The sequence below is a fragment of the Podarcis bocagei genome (assembly GCF_964188305.1).
Source record: "Podarcis bocagei genome assembly, chromosome: 4".
Taxonomy (NCBI): Eukaryota; Metazoa; Chordata; class Lepidosauria; order Squamata; family Lacertidae; genus Podarcis; species Podarcis bocagei.
This window is the reverse complement of record NC_138128.1, coordinates 8,247,113-8,265,970: the sequence shown is the minus strand read 5'-3', so window position 1 is coordinate 8,265,970 and position 18,858 is coordinate 8,247,113. Positions and strand designations below refer to the sequence as shown.

The following is an 18,858-nucleotide window of genomic DNA, read 5'->3' as shown; positions in this document are numbered from 1 at the left end:
ACTTCACTCCCGAAGGCATACTCCATTCTCTCTCAAAACAGACAGATGACAATGACAACAATGGAAACAACAGAGTTTGGTTTACTAGTGGTTCAGTGCAGTAGGAAGACGGTCACTTAGGCTTCATATGAACCAAAGGTCTGTTAAGGCTCAGGGAAGAGGGGTGGGAAATTAGTAGCTCCCATGCAGAAAAATAAAAATACCTTTTCTGTGAGGGAGCCAGAGTGCACCAACTGTTATTTCTAACTACATGTACAAAAGGATGCAACTTTAGGTAAAATGGGGACATTGCTGCACACAGTTGTAGTACCATCTCCCCCTGCCCCCTCAATTTACAAAACCTTCCCCTCCTGTGAGGTCTCCAACCAAAACGAAGCCTGCCTTGATGTACCTGCAGCAGCTGGCATTTATTCCTGTTAACCTTTACCCAGTGTTAGACATTAGCCAGGCGCATTTTGCAACTGGCACAGGTCCAGTCGCAACCACATGGAGATCTCTGGATGCCAGATTGGTGACTGTGACATCATCCGTCTGGCTGGCCCCTCCAGCTTTCTTAAGCAGGCAAGCAGAAGGGCTTATTCATTGCCTTTATATCCCACATGGTTCTCCTCCTTCCTCAGTTAATCCCTACAACAACCCTGTGAGGTAGGTTAGAAGGCTGTGAGTGGCCCTAAGTCAACTAGTGAGCTTCCTGAGTGGGGATTTGATTTCTCGCAGGTCCTAGGAAGACATCACACTGGCTTCCTATAGTTTTTCTGCCATGGGGCAGTGATATCCAATTAAGTAGGTGAATAAATATGGGGAAAGCAAAATGTCCCTTAGAAAAGGATCTGAAATATTATCCCTAAAACTTCCAATTTGTTTTATTCTGGTTTTATTTGATGCTTTAGTGAGCTGAAACCACTTTGAGATTTATTCCCCTTTAAAATATAAAGCATTATATAAATGAAATGAATAATAAAAAATTCCATCGGGGGAAAATAGCTCCTAGACATTCCATAACCCAGGTTTACAATGTCATTCGGCAATTAGCTTATACATTCGAGTTTCTGACGCTGCCTTCACCTTTCCTGCTTGTTTCTGCTCCACTCCTGGAAATTAAATTGCGGCTTCTTAGGGTAGGGACCAGCTTGTTTAATTCACTGTGTAGAGTTCAGCAGCAGCATTGATGATGCCTTGCAAATGATAATGGCACCTTGCCACAAGAGTAATGCACAGTTCCCCACAAAGCAAGTGGTTACGTGCAGTGAATTATCTCCCTCTGGTAGAACGGAACATCCGGAAGTACAGGGGAGGGACTTTGGCCTACTAAGGACAGACTGTCCATTTGCCCTGGACAACACAGGATCCCGTTTCCCCTGCAGTCTGTGCCATGGCGATATTTTCCCAACTTGCAGCAACAGAGAGCTCCAGGAAGTTAACACATAAAACAGTAATTAAAAAAACACACACAATCAAGTTGGATTCTGAATGAGCGCACACTCTTGGCTGCAGCATCAATGTGCCAAATTCACACCAGGGCATGGCACTCCAGATGACTCAACATGAATGAGGCACTTCAGACACCCTTTCAATGCTCGCAGAGGAGCTGACGAAAGATTAAATGGGCCGGTTTTTCTCCTGCTCCTTCAACAGATGGCTGCAACCCAGACTCTGTCCGTAAAGAGACCCGAACAGTAATGCACCCAGCATTTATAAGGGGTCAGCTGAGGTGAGGTGGGAGGCAACAAGAGATATTTCGGGGCAAAATATCTAAATTTCACATATGTATGCAGCATCTGAACTGGCAGCAACTGACCAACAAAGAGACACTTGGTTTGTGGTGGTTAGCTGACCCAGCATGTGGCAACTTGTGAAAAATGCATTGACAGGGATCATAAACAAAGGAAAGGAAAATAAATCTGCTGATATTATAATGTCGTTCTACCAACCTACAGCACAGCCACACTTTGAATACTGTGTACAGTTCTCGTCACCTTGCTTCAAAAAGGTGAGCTGGGAAAGGGCAACCAAACATACGCCCCTACGAGGAAAGCTTACAACATTTGGGCTTTGGTTTGTGTGTTTTGTTGTTGTTGTTGTTTCTGTTTGTTTGTTTGTTTGTTTTTGGTTTAGAGAAAAGCTGAGTAAGGTAAGGGCATAAAATACTAGAACTTGGGGGCATCCAATGAATTTGAACATTGGAAGATTTGTGGCAAGATGAAATAAAGTACTTTTCCCTCCAACGCATAGTTAACCTTCGGAATTCACTGCTGCAGGAGGCAGCAATGGCCACAAAGTTGGACGGCTTGAATGCGAGCAGTGTTTCTACAACTTCCATAATTCCTAGTTAGCAGGACCAGTGCTTAGAGATTGTGGGAGCTGTAGTCCAACAACAGCTGGGGATCAAAGTTTGAGAAACATTGCAACAGAGTCACAGTGACCTATGCCAGGCACATGGGTGCTACACCAAGCTCATACCAATCAAATCAGCTTACTCAAAAATAAAAAAATTGCTTGTTATTTGTTATTTTGCTTGTTATTTGTTAAGTGGCATTTGTATGCTGCCCCACAACTGTTGGGGTGGGAATGGCAGGATCTATCAGAGGAGAAGATCAGTAGAAAATTACGTTTCCAATTGCCAGCTGGCTATGCCAACCTCTGCCTCCATTTTGTTACTGGCTCTGCTCTTGCACCGCCATTATCTGACTGGCAGGTCTCACAGACCCTCCTAGTGTCCCTATTTTCCAGGGACATTTCCAGATTTACAGAAGCCGTCCCAGTTTCTGATTTGATCCCAGAATGTCCTGCTTTTCCTTAGGATGTCCCGATTTTCATCAGAGAAATGTTGGAGGGTATGGTCTCAGTTACTTTATGACCCTCTCAACTGAGCAATGACCCTCCCAAACATCAGGAATAGTACAAATTGTGGTCCAGCTGCTTCTTTAAGGTCTCAGGCTCCCACATCCATGTTCTAGAGGAGATTTATACAAAACGATGCTTGTAAATGCTTCTCAGCAGCCAACTAAGATGGTCTTTGACTCTACACATATGGAAGGCAGGGATGACATGGGGAGAGAGGGACCCACCCTTTTGCCACCTTCACTGATGAATGCAAAACGGCTGCCAAAGCCCGTAAAAAGGGGCTTCATGCCTACATCATGCAGCCTCAGAAGTGAAGTTCGCATTCACATCCCCATAAACACAACCATCATCAGCCGATGGAAGAAAAGCCGACTCAGTCAACACAAGGCACACAGGCCTACACGGGCGTAACTCATTGCACGCAAATGCTACTATTTTAAGTGTCTAGCATAACTCTCTGCTCTAACAACCCCTCCTTAGTGGCTATAAACAGCTCAGGTGCTTGCTGGGCACCCTGCCTGACTAGGATTCACAAGACAGTTACAATGACTAGCAAAATACGGGGGTGGTGGGTGGAACACTTTCAGAAGATCCCCGCATTTTGCACAACACTTCCCCCAAAACTTTTACAGGAGGAAAAGCCCAGATGGGTCTATGGTCTGTGCGCCTCCGACAGGACATCTTTCTCTCCCCCCAGGAATATGGACTGCATCTCTTGAAACAGGACGAGCCGCATGTAGTTACATGCACACGGTCTGTGCCTGTAGGTCTACCTGTTATGTTCTGTGCAATGTGTGATGGAGAAGGAAGGCAAGATGTCCTCCAAGAATAAGCAAGCTCCAATCCCATCCATATGCTGCTATAATAATTTTTATTAATATTTATAACCCGCCCATCTGGCTGGGTTGCCCCAGTCATTCTGGGAGGCTTCCAACACATATAAAAACATAATAAAATATCAAGCATTAATGCTAGTGCTGCCTTCGCCTACCTGGTGCCCTCTAGATGTTTTGAGACTACAATTCCCATCAGCCTCAGCATTACACATCCATGCTGTTTGGAGCTGATGGGAATTGTAGTACAAAACATCTAGAGGGCACCAGGTGGGTGTACTAGTGAAACGGATGTGGCCCCTGCATGGCTGACAGCCCCCGTCAGCAATGCATCTTTTTATTTATAGCTGCTGCAATTTTCACCCTGCTATTATGGCTCCAGAGAGGCAGCTTGAAATAAACCAAACTTCAAAAACACGATGAAAGTGCATCATCATATAGTCACCAAACTACCTAAAGCAATAGCATTAGATGGGCAGGACTACGGTAAGCTGAAAAGTTTTCGATTAAAAGGAAAAAGAGAAATGGGCATGCCACGTCCCAACACACCTGCCAGAAGAAAATCCCCTTTGACATCCTCCTAAACAGAGAAAGTAAGGATTTACCTGCGAGGTTGGTCTAGGGACTGAGTTCTGTGCTGAGGGCGTCACTACAGAGAAGGCCCCGCCCCTTGTCGCCAATCACCTTGGCTTGGCATAAAGACGATATCCAGAAGCACAGGGAGAAGGGGCGAGACGCTTGCAAAAGCTACTATTAAGCCAGGATCTTCCTTTGGAGAAAGGAAATCAATGCATTTGCTCTTCTCACCCGATTCTTCTCCAGAGACATTAACTGGCACAGGGTGGAAATAGACCGCGTAGAAGCATACCACACAAGTAATGGAGGATAACCAGCCCAGGGTGCGTGCAGCCACACCTAGCTGTAGCCTCCGCCTGTGCACAGCTCCAGCCTGCTCTCCCCTGCCATTTCTCAACGCTGTGCCGAACTGCATTCCGGACTCCTGATCCCTGCTGAACTCTGACCCAGATTGCCACATGCCCCTCGGCCGGAAATTACACAAGAGCATGCGGAGGTGGGCCCTGATCCCCTGCCCTGCAAAATCCACACACACAAAATCCATTGAGGAAAGGTGAGCAGCTACACTTTTCCATCGGGCTTCACAGAGATTCTGAAGGTCTTTTGCACCCAACTGGGAGTGTAGCTGTGTCTTTCCTATGGCGCCGTGAGTTTTGCAAGTAATTCAGTGGCAGGGGACAGGAGAAGCGAGCTCTCCGCACGAAGGCAACTTCCGATAACTGCACAAAAACCCAGCAATGGGTGTGTGTGGACGGTTAGATAGACTTCTAAAATATAATAGATTTCAAAATGCCAGTCATGACTCCACCTAGGGAGGGAGACAGTTACCAAGAGAAAGTCAACCAGGAATTAAATTTGTTCCCTGGCTGAGACAGGAAACCTCTTGCCAGTGCCAGGGCTAAACCTAGAGAATAGAGGAAACCATAAAATGGCTCCAAGTAGATGTCCTTACCACTTAAACAGCCAAGACAACTACCGCACCCTTCTAGAAGAAGGATTTTCTTGGCAGCGGGAATGGCTTCCTGATAGGCTCATATCAAATGCTGTCACAGACCCTGTCAGTTTACTGAGCCATATAAATAGGCATCACCTATCCTGATTGGGACGCAGGTGGCACTGAGGGTGCCTAGGACTTGCCGATCAGAAGGTCGGCGGTTCAAATCCCCACGACGGGGTGAGCTCCTGTTGCTCGGTCCCTGCTCCAGCCAACCTAGCAGTTCGAAAGCACGTCAAAGTGCAAGTAGATAAATAGTACCACTCCAGTGGGAAGGTAAACGGCGTTTCTGTGCACTGCTCTGGTTCGCCAGAAGCGGCTTAGTCATGGTGGCCATATGACCCGGAAGCTGTACGCCGGCTCCCTTGGCCAATAAAGTGAGATGAGCGCCACAACCCCAGAGTCGTTCACGACTGGACCTAATGGTCAGGGGTCCCTCCAAATCTCAGGTTAAAACCTGCTAGCTGAAATCTTTTCAGCTGGATTTGCCAGGATGCTGTAACCACATGCTATTCTACTGAGCTACAGTTCTTTTCTGGCACCTGAACTCCAGCATTCCCCTTTTAGAAGATCCAACTGGCCCTCATAATCTCAGTAATCAGGCTGGGCAATATATCGATATATTGTCCCAAACCGGTTTTAAGTCCGTATCATGATATCAGTATCAGAATTCTTCACTTGGCAATATATTGGGAATCACGATACGTGTGTGTGCATGCACCATGAAAAAATCACAATGCGGGAAAAACCACGAAGCCAGCCAATGCCTCTACACAGCTTCATCCTTATTTCAGGCATTGTGGTATGTCAGTATATCGTGATGTTTAGCTGGTAATGTATCACAGTGTTGAAAACCAGATATCACCCAGCCCTACTCAGTAATACTACAGGCTGTGTGTGTTTTCTGTTTAACTCTGCGGTAACACATCAATTTTGCTGAAGCTGTTCCAACTCTCTTAACTTGAAGCTGAAGGCCACAAGCCCCTGAGCCCCAACTTGAGCCCAAGTCTCATTGACCTTAATGGAATCATAGAATCATAGAGTTGGAAGAGACCACAAGGGCCATCGAGTCCAACCCCCTGCCAAGCAGGAAACACCATCAGAGCACTCCTGACATATGGTTGTCAAGCCTCTGCTTAAAGACCTCCAAAGTAGGAGACTCCACCACACTCCTTGGCAGCAAATTCCACTGTCGAACAGCTCTTACTGTCAGGAAGTTCTTCCTAATGTTTAGGTGGAATCTTCTTTCTTGTAGTTTGGATCCATTGCTGCGTGTCCGCTTCTCTGGAGCAGCAGAAAACAACCTTTCTCCCTCCTCTATGTGACATCCTTTTATATATTTGAACATGGCTATCATATCACCCCTTAACCTCCTCTTCTCCAGGCTAAACATGCCCAGCTTCCTTAGCCGTTCCTCATAAGGCATCGTTTCCAGGCCTTTGACCATTTTGGTTGCCCTCCTCTGGACACGTTCCAGTTTGTCAGTGTCCTTCTTGAATTGTGGTGCCCAGAACTGGACACAGTACTCTAGGTGAGGTCTGACCAGAGCAGAATACAGTGGCACTATTACTTCCCTTGATCTAGATGCTATACTCCTATTGATGCAGCCCAGAATTGCATTGGCTTTTTTAGCTGCCGCGTCACACTGTTGGCTCATGTCAAGTTTGTGGTCAACCAAGACTCCTAGATCCTTTTCACATATACTGCTCTCAAGCCAGGTGTCTCAAGCCAGCAGTACATGGAGCTTACTTCTAAATAAACCTATGCAAGATCCCAGTGCCTGGCACATATACTTGTGCTCACCTTTACTTTGAGCCACTTCCCTTGGAACATAAACACACAGACACGGGCTAAGTCTATAATTTGCACTTTAGATGCCAGCATCAAATTCCTAGGTTCCAGGAGAACCACAATGCCTGGGATTCTCTTTCAACAGCCTCAAACCCAAGACTAGGTAGAATTAGAGGGAGGGCGATATGAGAGGCATCAACCACCCAACAAAATGCAGTCTCTGTACAACATAAACTTTTAACTCATGCCCAGCGGCCACCCCCCAACTCCCATCTTACCGTCTTGCGTTCTCGCTTTGGCGGGATCGGTGGCTGCTGATTCATGATGACCTGAGCAGCAGGGAACTGCTGCACACTCTGGGCAGGGTAATATGCACCAGCTGGAGAGGGGAGGAAAGGAGAAAAGTTAAGGAACTGCTGTCCCAGAATTCCAAGGGTCAAATCATGCATCTGCAGGTGTAGTTCCTGAGCTCATCTCACAAGCTTAAAGGAATGAACCGCAGGGCAGAACCATCAGGTGATGTTGCCAAGCACCTTTTTCAGTGGGGGAAATAATCCCCCGACTAGCACTGGGGCACGTCACTGCTCAGCTCCCCCTCCACACACGTACGAACAAGAAGAGAGAGAATGAATATCCCAGGAGGAACTCCCAAAAGAGGCAGGAGGCTCAAGGGTGGCACGTTCGCCTCTAGACCTGGTCAGGAATGTCAAAACCGGACCAACTTGTTCAGCAAGCGACACCTCAGCATTCTTTCTCCATGATCCTGAGCGTCCCTAAGCCACCCCACTTCCCCACCTGGGGCAACCCCTTGCTTTGAGGCTGCCCCATCCTAAATTAAGGCATGCTGAAGAGCTACTGCTGTAACTAGCTAAATCTGTGGCCTTGTTTGCCTGGTTGCATGGAGCAAGGAGGGGAGGAATGAAAGTATGGCTGTGGTCTAGAACTGCGTGTCCCCAGAATTCCCTGGGCCACCTCCTCAGCTCTTCTCCAAACTTCCTTCCAAACCAACTCTCTCTGTAAGCAGCAAACAAGAGAGATAGGAAGACTGTACAGAAGCAGGGACTGGCTCTAGGCATCTCCTCCCCCAGCCACCTTCCCAAGCTTCGTGGCCTTATCTTCTGCCCAGCATGCATGGCACCCACCTAGTCTCTCCATTGGGCAGACTATTTTGAATCCAAGACTCTGGGAGACAAAACTTAAGAGAGTCTAGGAGAGGGCAAGGAGTTCTAGAAATGAGTGGAGAAGCAATCGTGTTGAGAATTACAGGTGCCACAGAAGGGATGTGGAACCTGTGGCCTCTGCTGGTGCTCTTGAACTACACTTCCCATCATCCCCAGCCTCTGGCCCTGCTGGCTCTGAACATCTGGGAGGCACTGGGTTCGCCATTCCTGCCCTAGAGCAAACTCAAAAGGAGAAAAGTTGCCATAAAAACTCACCAAGACACATTTTAAAACATCAATATGTAGAAAACATGAAAAACCGGAGCAAACAAATAGCAGAACTACTAAAGGGTGCACCATATAGCCAACTTCAGACAGATTCACTTCCTACAGCTTATGGCAAAAAAAGTTATTAAGCACCATACGAAGATGTATTTTCTTTCTGGCAGCCCAAAATCTGCCAGATAGACATCTTCCTGGCAGAATGAGGTATTTCAACTGTGGGCCACCCAATCCCAATGGACATTTGCAGCAAAGCCTTGAGAGGAACTATCAGGAGAATTCCAAGGTTGCTCTCCCAAACATTTCACCTGCTGATGCAAAGTGAGGAAAGCAATGGAAAAGCTTCGCCTAGTTGACCTCTGGGGCTGAGCAGACAGAAAGCCCCAAGATAAATGTGAAGCTAAGGTGTAATGATGGACAGAGTGCCTTTGCCAGGGGAGACAACCATGAAACTGGACTATGCCTGGACCAGAGCTTGGGCAAAATGATGGGAGGACAGCCTTTAACAATTGTGGTATGACAGAGCCCATGGAGAAGAGAAGGGGGGAAATAAAACAGGCACAGGGATTCTTGTCATGTTCCCCACACTTCCTTAGGCATTGAGCACCCTTACAGCTGTGTGAAATTCAAGCAATCTGGGTTGGGAGGAACCTAGACTCCAGATGGCATAGCTACCAGACACTGCTAGTGTTTACTTCCTGGCTGTCCTGCACATCCAAGGGGTTACCAACTTGATTAATAATAACAGAACAAAATGTTCCGATTTACAACTGTGCTACAAGAGACGCTTCAAAAGCGGTTTAATTGCCGTGGTTTCCTCAAACAGAACCGAAGCAATGCAGCACAGCATGGGGGAGGGCTGAGTGATATATCAATATAGTGTCCAAAACCATTTTCAAGCCCATGCCATGATATTGGTTTCATAATTTTTGACCTGGCAATATACTGTAAATCATGATGTATGTGGTTGTATGTACATGTGTGCTATGCAAAAATCACAATGTGGTAAAAATTGTGAAGCTAGCCAATGCCTCTACATAGCTCCATCCTTATTTCAGACATTGTAATGTATCAGTATATCACAATGTTTAGCTGGTGATATATCACAAAGCTGAAAACCAGATATTGCCCTGCCCTAGTGTGGAGGACCTTTGTCCCGTCCCCCCCGTCCCCCGATGTTCTTCAGCTACAACTCCCATCATTTCTGACAACTGGCCATGCTTGCTAAGATGAGCAGTAGTTCTGCAACATCTGGTTCCCCACACCTTCCGCAAGGCAACTGTGGCTCAGTCCTTCCAACAACCAGGCCAAAGTGAATCAGGTATCAGAAGGAACAAGATTGGGGGTGGGAGCAAGAAACCCTTGAGGTGTGATGCATATCGTCAGAGCTAAGGTAGGCATTCAAAGGATTTCTAAAGGGTGGGAGAAATTCAAAGCAAAAATGATCACGAGCTACAGAGGAAGTGTCTTTCCAGACCTCCTGTGGGACTCTCTCCATAGTCCAAGGTGTTTCCACCCCAAATGCCCCACGTTCCACAGGTGCGCCTAAGCACCAACCCCGCAGCCTGTGCACTGCCTGCATGTGCTAGACCATAGAGAGGAGCTGCTGCACTGACTAGTCTAGCCTGTTCTGAGCACATGGAAGCAGCCCTCTGCCTCTGCTGAGTCATCTGGCCTAATAAACTTTATGGGTGGGGAGTGCAGTGCGGCACTTTCACAAGCTGACAGTCACCCCTGAAGCAAGCAGCCGCAGAAGCACGCAGCAAGCCAGCCGTGGCATGAGGCTGCCCAAGCAGGCAGCGATCCTGGAAAGGGAAGCCGCCAGTGCCTGTGAGAGATGGGCAGCAGGGGAGAGGACCATCAAGCTCACCTCCTCCAACCACCGCAGGCTTGCAAGAGGAGAAACTGCGCACTGATCAACTGCTTCCTGCTACCCCAGGTCTCAAGGCACAGGAGTCAGATTGGGGTCCTGAACACACAAGCTTCTCTCCTAGAGGCCCCAACTCTGCACGGAAAGGATGGGATAGGAGCAGGCAGCATATCAGGCTCAGCACACCCGCTGCAACTCAGACCTCTGAAGAAGCTGAATGCACCTACCTTTCGGGAAAGGGTGTGGGCAGGAGGGTTTGTTTTTTTGCAACCTCTGCAGCACTGAAAGAACTATGACATGCAGGACTGGGATGGGATGGAGGCCTCAGCTCACATTTCTGAGTCTGCAGGAGCAGACTGGGACAGGTCCAGGCTAAATATAGCAATAGTGCTCAGTGATCATGTGAGCCCCATGTGGGGAAGGGAAGGAGGGAGGGAAGGAGGGAGGAAGAGGAGGACCAAACACTCAAGGCAACTTGACAGAAGAGTTTTGGGGAAATATTAAATCCTGGGGTGGTGAGGAGAGTGTGTGTACTCCAACAGCAGCAAATCTGTGCAAGACAGAGCTGAGAATGTGTTGTCTCCCCTGCTGCGCATGCGCAAACCCACCCACCATTGTGGCTTGGAAACGTAAGACTAAAAGCCACTTCAGGGGTGACTGGGTCAGGGGCTCCTATCAAACCCGCAGCTCTCTTACTGTGCTGCCGCAGCAATTCAAAGCCAGGCTGAGGCTAAAGTCTGCGCAGCCACTGTCTGGGCAGTTAAAGATTAAACTGACCCCACCAGAAAGGAGAAGAGGAGAGGGGCCCCTAGAGATGAGATGAGACGGATCCTGCACCCAACCTGCCCAAGCACACAGGTTGCATGATCCAACACTCTAGTGCCGAGTCACTCTTGGAACTGTATTTTCCTGGGCTAAATTATTTCAAAGCAAATAAAAGTATTGAGACCAAACGGGAGTTGAAGAGAACAAGTGTGCACAGTTCTCAGTCACTCTGAGGGAATGTCATGCAAGATTGCTTCCCACGCCCTCTTGCCAGGGCAACCACGGCCTCGGTTTGCCATCGGAACTATTGTTTCGCAGCTCAGGATCACTTCCAACAGGAGTCGGGCTTCAAAAATGTCCCATTTCTGTGACATTTAGGGGTAGCAAGACAAGAGACGAATGTGTGAACCTCCCAGGCTTACGCCATGAATGGGGACACGTGTGCCCATCCAGATATTTCCTGGACTCCAACTCCCATCATCCCTGATCGTCAGCCATGCTGACTGGGGCTGATGGGAGTTGGAGTCCAACAACACCTGGAAGGCCACAAGCTCCCCATCCCTGCGGCCATCGGTCCAGAATCAGCTGAGGAAATCTGGACCAAACCATTTGGGTGGGTGGGTGCCTAAGGACTTTTAAGTATCCCTAAGGCAATAGTGGGATTGGAAAGAAAATCTGCACCAACAAAGCTGGCAATTGGGAAATTGACATGGGAGCTTGGCTCTGGATTTTTCCATTCTTCGGCCATTCCACTGCATGTTTTCTTTTATTTATTTGAATGTGCAGCTCAGGGCTGGCTTAACACTTCCTCCCTGTTAGGCTTCACCCTTCCACCTCGCTCTGAATATATATCCTTACCTGCTTACTCTGACTCTCCCAATAATCTCTGCTTTGCAATTAACCAAACACCTACCCGAGTTTCTAGACCAGAAATGGAGAAACTGAGAGCATCCACACAGGTGTTGCTGGTCTACAGTTGCCATCCTCCCAGGCCGCTGAGCCATCTTGTGAGCAGTTGGGGGGTGGAACATTTTAAGGCCACCCGTGTTCTTAACAGTACCACCAGGAGGCCTCTCAGAGAAGTCCCGTGTGGTGGGGTTTCTTATTCTCACATTGCTACCCGTTTCTCTGGCCTAGTTCTTGCTGTGGTAGCTAACCTGGGTAGCAGCTGTACATTTTCAGACTGCAGGTGAGGGTTCCCATGATTTAACGATTGTCCATACAATGGAATCCCCCACCAGCCCCAAAAATGCATGCAACGTCTTGTAAGAACATACATCTGATCACCTGAGCCCACACATGCAGTCTGAAGTGATGCAGCCCTGACACAGGCTTGCCACCCCAGCAAGAGCTAAGGCTCTACTTCTCTCACGCTCTCTCTCACACACACTGTTATCTTACTGTAGTATGAAAAACTTTAATAAAAATCTTATTACTGGGACTGCATGCTCCCTTCCTTGAAGTGTGAGAATCAGTGCATCTAGTAAAAAGCAAGAGGGCGAGAGGAAATTAAACTGGAAATCAATCAGTTTTAGAGTAGGCCTCCTTCCAGTACATGCAACCCCCCCCTTATGTTTATCTTTATCAAACATGTCTTTATTTAATAAAATTTATACACTGCTTGATTGTAAAAAAAAGAAAAATCAAAAGTCCCCCAAGCAATAAAAGTAAAACAAGAAAATCAAGAAAAAAGGCAACTGCATTTTAGAACATACAGAATACTAAAGCAAATTAAAACTGTCTCAACTTTCTAAGCACCTGAGTAGGCTCGTTTAAACAAGGTGGTTTTTAGCAGGCGCCAAAATGATTAAAGTCAAGTCACCTGCTCGATGTCAAAGTGCAGGGAGTTCCAAAGCGTAGCCGCTGCCACACTAAATGACTGAGCTCTTAACAAATGTGGAATGGGTATTCTGCGGCACCTGTAGTAGTGCCAATTCCGTGTGGCCTGCTCCTATAAACACCGCTTCAAAATCGCAGTGGAAGATCATACATTTTTCAAACACGCTTCCAATACAAAGAGCTCCCTGTGTGTAGTGTGAACTAGCACATACAGAAGTTTTTTCCTGGGGGTACGCATACCCCTAAACATTTTGTGAATCTTTGTACTTTTGTCCATTTACTGTATTTATTTTTTCCTGTTTGAACTATAAAATTGTGATTTTCTTGAGTCAAAACATTTTTTTTTTAGGAAAAAAAGCACTGCATAAACACACCCGCCCCACCCTGCACTCTTTCAAGTCCTGGTATCAGGGCCAGCATACAACGAATACCAGTTTCTGGGGGGGCAACTGTGGAAGAGAAAGCCACTGCCTTCATAACCAGCTGATAGGACTCCCAAGGTGCATCTGGCAAGCAGCTGTAGGCAAGAGAATGCTGGACTAGAAAGCCCTTTGCTCAGACCTTTTTGTGACCTTAAATGGTGCTGTCCAGAACTCCATCAGACCTGATCATCTCACAGTTAAGTCTGCTTTTATGGGGAAAGTGCTAAGAGTTTTCTGAACTTTTACATCAATTCATGTACAGTGGTACCTCGCAAGACGAATGCCTCGCAAGACAAAAAACTCGCTAGACGAAAGGTTTTTTTTGTTTTTTGAGCGGCTTCGCAAGACGATTTTTCCCTATGGGCTTGCTTTGCAAGACGGAAACGTCTTGCAAGTTTGTTTCCTTTTTCTTAACACCGTTAATACAGTTGTGACTTGACTTCGAGGAGCAACTCATAGCACGCAGTGTGGTAGCCTTTTTTGAGGTTTTTAAAGACGTTGGTGGTTTTTGAAGCTTTTCCAAAACTTTCCCGACACCGTGCTTCGCAAGATGAAAAAAATCGCAAGACGACAAAACTCGCAGAACGAATTAATTTCGTCTTGCGAGGCACCACTGTACGCTATATCTCAGCGATCCTTACAATGGCCCTTTAACGTAGGCCACTATTCTACCCCCTTGCCCTGTAAAAAGGCAGGGAGGCGGACAGCAAAAAACGGCAGCTTGCCTCAGGCTATCGGCTATCTAGCAAGTTTATGGCTGAGACGACATCTGAACAGGGCAACTTGCTGTCTCATAGCTCAATCCCTTAATAACTATGCTGCAGCCTTTCCTTTCATACTAGCAAAGGTCTCTTTGACACACACACACAGGGAGGTTCTCATCTGCCCTCCCCAGAACCCTGTTCTTAAGGCCCTTAATTCTCATCCCCTACTGAAAGTGGAACAATGACACACCTATTTGCAACTGCATCTACTGTGTAATCTTGAGCCAATATACTCTCCTTCTACAGCGTCTCTCTTTGTCTAACCTTGCAACTAATTGGGATAGTGAGCACAGCCTACAATCGTGTGCAGCCTACAATCTTGTCAAAAATCATAGGCTCAACCTCCTGGAACAAAAATCTCTTGCACCACTCAGTTTGCTTGTTTCTTAGCTAGATTTCCAGAGCACAGCCACAGAAAGAGAATAGAGGCTAGCAGTCCAGAGGTAAGAATCCAACTACATGGGACTCCCCCAGTCTCTTCTGAAAACATCTTTTGCTCAGTGATTAGATACTCCTGCACTTCCATATTCTAGTCTGAATCGAGTGAGGGGCAGAGGAGAATCATTTGGAAAACAAACAAACACACACACACACACACGTGCAAATCAACAATCAGGAAGAACAGAAGCAATTTTGAATCGGGCTGTAACTGAACTAGCTTTATATTAATTTTCCAATCAGAACACTGGGTTGCTATTCAGTGAATTTGCAAAACTAGAAAACTAGAATTTTGGGCCAAATGTTTAGTATAAATACTTTTTATTGAAGGTCCCTCCTAGATGCAGGACTTGAATTAGTTTCCTTGGTTCTGTGTTTTATTTAAGAGTTGGTCCCTAACCTGGGCAACAAACAGTGATGTAGAAGTAAATTCTTAACCACGCTCAATTGGAGGCTTTCCGCAATTGAGACCCTCCTTTCATTTTGTAGTTTAAGAGCTAAGTCAAACTAGACTTCTCTCCCTCCCACAACATCCTCTCTCCCCACGCCACCCCACCCCAGATTTTCTTGACTGTGTGTGACACAGAATGACTGCGGCAAAAGGAATTCTAACTTAATCAAGCAGGGAGAACATCAGTTGACTTCCACACTTTCACAGCAAGTAAAGCCACTGCTCAAGGCTAAACTGCAAAGGTGACTCGAGCCCAGAGACATCTTGTACATAGATGGAACTTGCAGAACAGGATCAAGAGCAGAAACACACTGGATGCCATCAGCGCTCAGTCAGGCAAAGAAAAAGCTGCTCCCACCCTGCAATTTTACGCACCACCAAAATCACAGGATCTTAAAACTGGAAGGGATCCCAATGGAACTGTAAGTTCAACCCCCTGCAACGCTACAAACGGAACATGTAGTGATATATTCCTCTCTCCCCCCCCCCACACACACCACACGATGACAGTCATACCCGTCCCCTTACCATAGGTGCCAAATTCTGTGGGGCTGGCTCCAGGGTAAAAGCTGGGGGCACCTGGCTGAACAGGATACTGCTGAGTCGGAACAACGTATGTGGAGCGGCCCTGGGTCAGAGAGGAAAAGGAAGAAAAGGGTAGCAAGTAAGTTCCCGAGATTAAGCTTGGAGGAGGAAGACTTGACACAAATGGGGCAGGGGTTGCAGTAATGCCCCAGTAATGTGACCAGATCAAGAGGAGCAGAACCGGCAGGCCATAAGCAAGGCCGCAATAAACACAGAGAATAAGAATAAGAATTTATTATTTATACCCCGCCCATCTGGCTGGGCTTCCCCAGCCACCCTGGGCGGCTTCCAAAAGAATATTAAAATACTGTGATACATACAGAACAAAAGATACCAACAACCCCACTAAGGGGCTCGTGAACCTGGGGACACCAAGCTATGGCTTTCCAAAGCTTACATCCAACCTCCCTAGAGGTGGTGAAGGCATTTTCTAACTAAAGGGGGCGTTTCCAAATTCTGCCTCTTTTGCATCCGCTTTAATGAGTCACGAAGCACCTGCTCATTCATCCCTTATCCAGTACTACATAACTCTATGCCCCATCCTAGATAAGGGTTGACACAGAAGCTGCCTGATACCATTTGTCTACAGCCTCTCTGATCCTCCGCAGCTTCTCCCCACCAGCTTAAAAGCAGCCATAGACACACAGCTTTCATGTTCTCTCCCTATTTTTATACTCTACATTTGACTTCCTTCAGATTGTTTTATTGATATTTGAATATTCTATAAACCACTTTGAGATTTTTCTTGAAAATATAAAGCAGTATAGAAATGAAATGAAATAAATAATGCTGCATTTAATCTGTGTGCCATGGCAGTGAGCTCCACCAGCCATGTCTGGGTACTATCTCAAAAACTGGATCATTACCCCTCTCAACCCCCTGACTTTGGGGCAGCGGGAGGCTCACAGTGACAGAAAATCAAGAACCTGTGGTCTAGCATTGTGGAATCTGCTTTTGAATAAAAGCTCAGATGGCACTGATGCTCTGGGTACCTTACCCTAGACATCAGACAAGGCAATCAGGGAGATTCCTTCCCACTTTTATGATGGATGCTGGCATAAAGCAAGGCTGGAAGGTATCCAGTAGCTGGATACCCATCACCTGAAAGAATTACATGAGCAGCCTACTCACACACATATTCGACAACAACACCCCCAGATCAGTAGCCTCTCCACTCCAGCATCTGGGGTGAAAATGTGGGAGTGGAAGGATCCATGGCCTTTTAAAACATAGAGGGAGCAGGAGTTGTTTTCGTTTGTTCCTATGTTTTTTGTGGTTTTATACTATAAACCATCCTGTGATCCCTGGACGAAGGGCGGCATAGAAATTAAATAAATAGTAGACACATAGCCAAGGAGAGCTTAGGGCTGCAAGTGGATCAGATCTCAAATTGATAAAAACAGTCCGAGTGAAATAAATTGTCAACATCCTCTCTGTATACATTTTCCACAAGAATACACACCAGTTCAAAAGAAAACAGCAGAACGGTTAGTTTGTTTTATGGTGTGCCCAGGATTTGCTGCAGGCATCACCAATGAGAGATCTCACCTGCCTTCCTGTAAAAGTTAATGCTTTCTGAAAAACAAGGCTTGCCCTTTGCAGCTTTTGAAAAGACTTGTATTAAAACCAACCAGAAAGTCAGTAAGACTTGATTTAAATCATTTTTTTACACAAAGACTCATTCTTGCTGGTATAATCTTAATATTTACAACCAGATGAAGGTTTCATTTTTGGAATAATAAAATTTCAGGGTAGCTTTTACCGTTATATAAAAAATTACTGATTTGGTTTTACTATTAGAAATACATAGACAGGTAATTATGGAAATTGTGAGGTTTAATAAGTTAACTGTTTATATTTGGACAACTTTTTCTACTGTACTTTATTGGAAGGAGAAAATAATCATTTCATTAATAACAAATTAAACAATTTATTTAACTCAAACAATAACATTATAGCATATGTATCCATGTTTGTTAACTGATGTGGTTAAACAATCTTTTTTTTAAAAAAACTTAAGACTGAGTTTTAGCACACATGAAAAACTTAAGACAAATCCTTATTTCCTGATTAACAGCCTTTGGACTATAACGTAACTTAAATAGAAAACTATCTTTAGAAAGATTTTTCCTCCAAAAGCATTTTATTTTAAAAATTTGATTTAAATTAAAAAAGCCAATTTTTTTAAAATCCATTTTTTTAATCATTGATTTTTATCCACCCTGAAACCAACATTACATTTTAGATCCGCTACCTGACAAAATCAGGGGTCACTTTTTTGTTTTTTGAGTTGATCAAAATGGTTTAAACTGATTAAACTTCGCAGCCCATACAGACATCATAGGTGCATCAAACCAGCCTGAAAGCGTGCACACACACAAAAATGTTCTCAGTGGTCATCCCTCAGTTCTGGGTGACTCACCCATGCCCGGCCTTTCATGGTTTCCTTAAATGGTGCAAGATGCTATTTATTCAAACTCATTTGGGGTGAATGAGGAGGAAGAGGGCAGCATAATTAGCAGGTTACCCACCCCAAGCCCTTGGGATAGTGTGGGTTATGCGTCACATGAAGTAAATAGTTCACACGCAGGGTTGTAAGAGCAGTTTCGCTACCTCTTAAGCTCCTACCGCTCAGTAAGCGGGACATGGATCACATCAGACAGGCCAAATCTCTGCAACTGCCCCCTCTCATCAGGACTGGGGACACTTCCCTTCTGCTCCCAGGGCTTGCCGAAGCCCTGTTTCTGACCAGCACATTTGCCAGGAATATGTGCACATGCATAAGCGGGGTTACCATTAATCTTATTTTACGAAACAAGACAGCAGTGCCCATAGATAACCACAGGAAACGTTGGAGGCAGGAGGAGAGTGCTGGGGGTTAATAGGTGAGGGTGCCAGGAGTGAGGGTCTGAAGCCTGACCCACAACTCTATCAAGAGGCCCGAGGAAAAACAAGCCAGCAGAAGGCTCCCGGAGACAAGGCTTGCTTGGGAAAGTGCAAATAGCTCTCCAGGTCTGCCCTCAGCCCCGTTCTAGCCCTCACCTGCTGTCCAGGGATGTAGTAGCCTTGCGAAGCAGGGTAGGAGATCTGTGAGGGGATCATCATCACCTGGGAAGCAGCTGGATAAACATGAGTGGGTGGGCCAGGCCGAGCCGACGTATTACTCTGCACCCGGGAAGCACTTGTCGGAGGCTGGGCCCTGTTCTGGTAGAAATGCTTCAAGAAAGAGAGAGAGGGAGAGAGA

General features: G+C 46.2%; 1 protein-coding gene across 20 annotated transcripts in view; it reads right to left on the bottom strand.

The window, feature by feature from the left end:
• EIF4G1 (eukaryotic translation initiation factor 4 gamma 1) overlaps positions 1 to 18,858 on the bottom strand; it is a 79,260-nt gene that overhangs the window by 32,787 nt on the left and 27,615 nt on the right. For 18 of the 20 annotated variants that reach the window (XM_081189895.1, XM_081189899.1, XM_081189900.1 and 15 more), the window contains 3 exons: positions 18,657 to 18,830; positions 15,558 to 15,657; positions 7,317 to 7,417 (listed from right to left, as the gene is read on the bottom strand). In XM_081189895.1, the coding sequence (XP_081046021.1) occupies positions 7,317 to 7,417; positions 15,558 to 15,657; positions 18,657 to 18,830 (375 nt within the window). The remainder of the gene's footprint in view (positions 1 to 7,316; positions 7,418 to 15,557; positions 15,658 to 18,656; positions 18,831 to 18,858) is intronic. The other 2 variants (XM_081189905.1, XM_081189907.1) reach the window with 1 other exon arrangement.